This window comes from Talpa occidentalis, unplaced genomic scaffold (assembly GCF_014898055.3).
Source record: "Talpa occidentalis isolate TD23 unplaced genomic scaffold, MPIMG_talOcc4v2.1 talOcc4.3, whole genome shotgun sequence".
Taxonomy (NCBI): Eukaryota; Metazoa; Chordata; class Mammalia; order Eulipotyphla; family Talpidae; genus Talpa; species Talpa occidentalis.
The window spans coordinates 35,319,323-35,321,717 of record NW_023603184.1 but is presented as its reverse complement, the minus strand read 5'-3'; the positions used below and the strand labels follow the sequence as shown (position 1 = coordinate 35,321,717).

Here is a 2,395-nt window from a genome sequence, read left to right as displayed (position 1 = left end):
TTGAAAATACAATGTAAGATACAATACAATGCTGTGGGAAAATGAACAACTGAAGTTGATAATCTGAACCAAAAAATAGATAGGAACTTTTAAAAACATAAGATAAAGAACAGTTTTCTCATAAGAAACATCCTGCAATCTTGCGATTTTAATCAAAAATCTTTCATGCTAGATCCATGTCCCAGAATAATGAAGAAAGATGAAAATCTTAGACTTGGAAAAATTAGACTTTCCATATTTATACTTGTGAATAGATGTTGCTCAACCATATAATTTTATATGTGTGTGATAAGTAGGTGATCATGTCATTGAATTAACTCAGGAGACAAATCTGATAGGAATTTTTGAAGGGAAAATCGGTGAAAAGTTAGGAGAATCAGTGTTATTTAAAGAGGGCCCATACTTTGGAAGTTGCCCTAGGAACAAAGGCAAGCATTACTGACTGGCCTGGGGGTATGAGCAGGTACATTTAGAACCAGGTATAAAACCAAGCCAGATTGGGGCCTTGTTACTCTGTTTGCATTACTTTGCTTAATAATTGCTCAGTACCATTCAGTAGGAATAAAAAATGCTCTGGGTACAAAAAGATTCTTTACTCCAAAATCTGTTATTTATATTGTGCAAAATACTGGCTCACCTATTGTCTCTGGCTGAAAATAATCTTAAAACTTTCTCCTAATACCTTTATTGGTACAAAAAGTAACATGCTTTGCAATTCACCATCATGCATGGAGCCAACAGCTGCAGTCTGACTCCCAGATACTTCATCCTCAATGGGATCCCTGGGCTGGAGGCCACACACGTCTGGATCTCCCTGCCATTCTGCTTCATGTACACCATCGCTGTTGTGGCCAATTGTGGGCTCATCTACCTCATCATCCATGAGGAGGCCCTGCACCGGCCCATGTACTACTTCCTGGCCTTGCTGTCCCTTACAGATGTTAGCGGGTGCACTTCATTTGTCCCCAATATGTTATGTATCTTTTGGTTCAGTCTTAAAGAGATTGATTTTAATGCCTGCCTTATACAGATGTTTTTCATCCACATGTTGACGGGCATGGAATCTGGGGTGCTCATGCTCATGGCTCTGGATCGCTATGTGGCCATTTGCTATCCTCTCCGCTATTCTACCATCCTCACCAATACTGTAATCACCAGGGCTGGGCTTGCCACCTTCACTCGCAGTGTGTTACTCATTATCCCATTCACTTTCCTGATCAAGCGTCTTCCCTATTGCAGGGGCAACCTCATCCACCACACCTACTGTGACCATATGGCTGTGGCCAAATTATCCTGTGGCAACATCAAGATTAATGCTATCTACGGTCTGATAGCGGCCATTTTTATTGGGGGATTTGATATGATCTTTATCTCCATGTCTTACATCATGATTATCCGTGCTGTAGTGCATCTGTCATCTGCAGATGCACGTCACAAAGCCTTCAGCACCTGTACATCCCATTTATGTGCTATTGTCATCACCTATGTCCCAGCCTTCTTCAACTTCTTCACCCACCGCTTTGGGGGGCACACCATACCTCACCATATCCACATTTTTATAGCCAACCTGTACCTGTTGCTGCCTCCTACCTTGAATCCAATAGTCTATGGGGTGAAGACCAAGCAGATCCGTGAAGGAGTCATCAAATTGTTTTATAGAGAGAAAGATATTTTGAGTGTGAGATAAATTTATAATACAGAATTCTTCAATGTGTATAACTATAAAGAAAAAATTTATAGAGAATAAATGCAAAATTCAATAACCACAAGTAGGAGAAAATACCTTTTAATATTCTACTATAAAATTTGTGAACCTATCATAAAATGAGACTTCTAACTTGAAAGAAAATTAAAATAGAAAATAATGCTTTAACTTTGTTATACCTTGTTGGATGGATGCACAGAGTGGAATAGTTGATATCTAACTTCAAGTAAATTTTTGATGACTAATGCAATTTGATGTAGAAATAATGCAGGAATAGAGAGAATGTCACATAGAGAGAGAGACCTCAGAAGACTGGGTAAGGCCCAGAAAATAGTCCATAGACTGTCACTGCTGAATTTTGAGGTTGTTATCCTTTTTATTCCATATTTATGTGAAACTTGTATATCTTTAGAACACCCTTGTCTATTAATTTATCTATGGAATTTCACTGCCTATGTGATTATTTGGATGTTTATGAATGTATTTCTGTACATGAAACTGGGGCAAATATGATTGCTGGAGTTCATTGTAATCTGGGAAGTACTACTTGGAATTCACATCCAGCAGAATTTTGAAAGACAGAGTGGATACTATCTGATAGCTTTTTGAGGAAAGGCTTTATAAGCAATGGAAAGTCACCATGAAGAAAATAGTCACACTTTGCCAATCAAGGATGTCTGAGTTTGATTA

The 2,395-nt window shown here is 38.5% G+C and overlaps 1 protein-coding gene across 1 annotated transcript; it reads left to right on the top strand.

The window, feature by feature from the left end:
* The first annotated feature begins 724 nt into the window (after positions 1-724).
* LOC119254623 (olfactory receptor 52N2-like) lies at positions 725-1,687 on the top strand. The gene has a single exon (XM_037521724.1). The coding sequence runs from the start codon at positions 725-727 to the stop codon at positions 1,685-1,687; it is 963 nt and encodes a 320-aa protein (XP_037377621.1).
* The last annotated feature ends 708 nt before the right edge of the window (positions 1,688-2,395 follow it).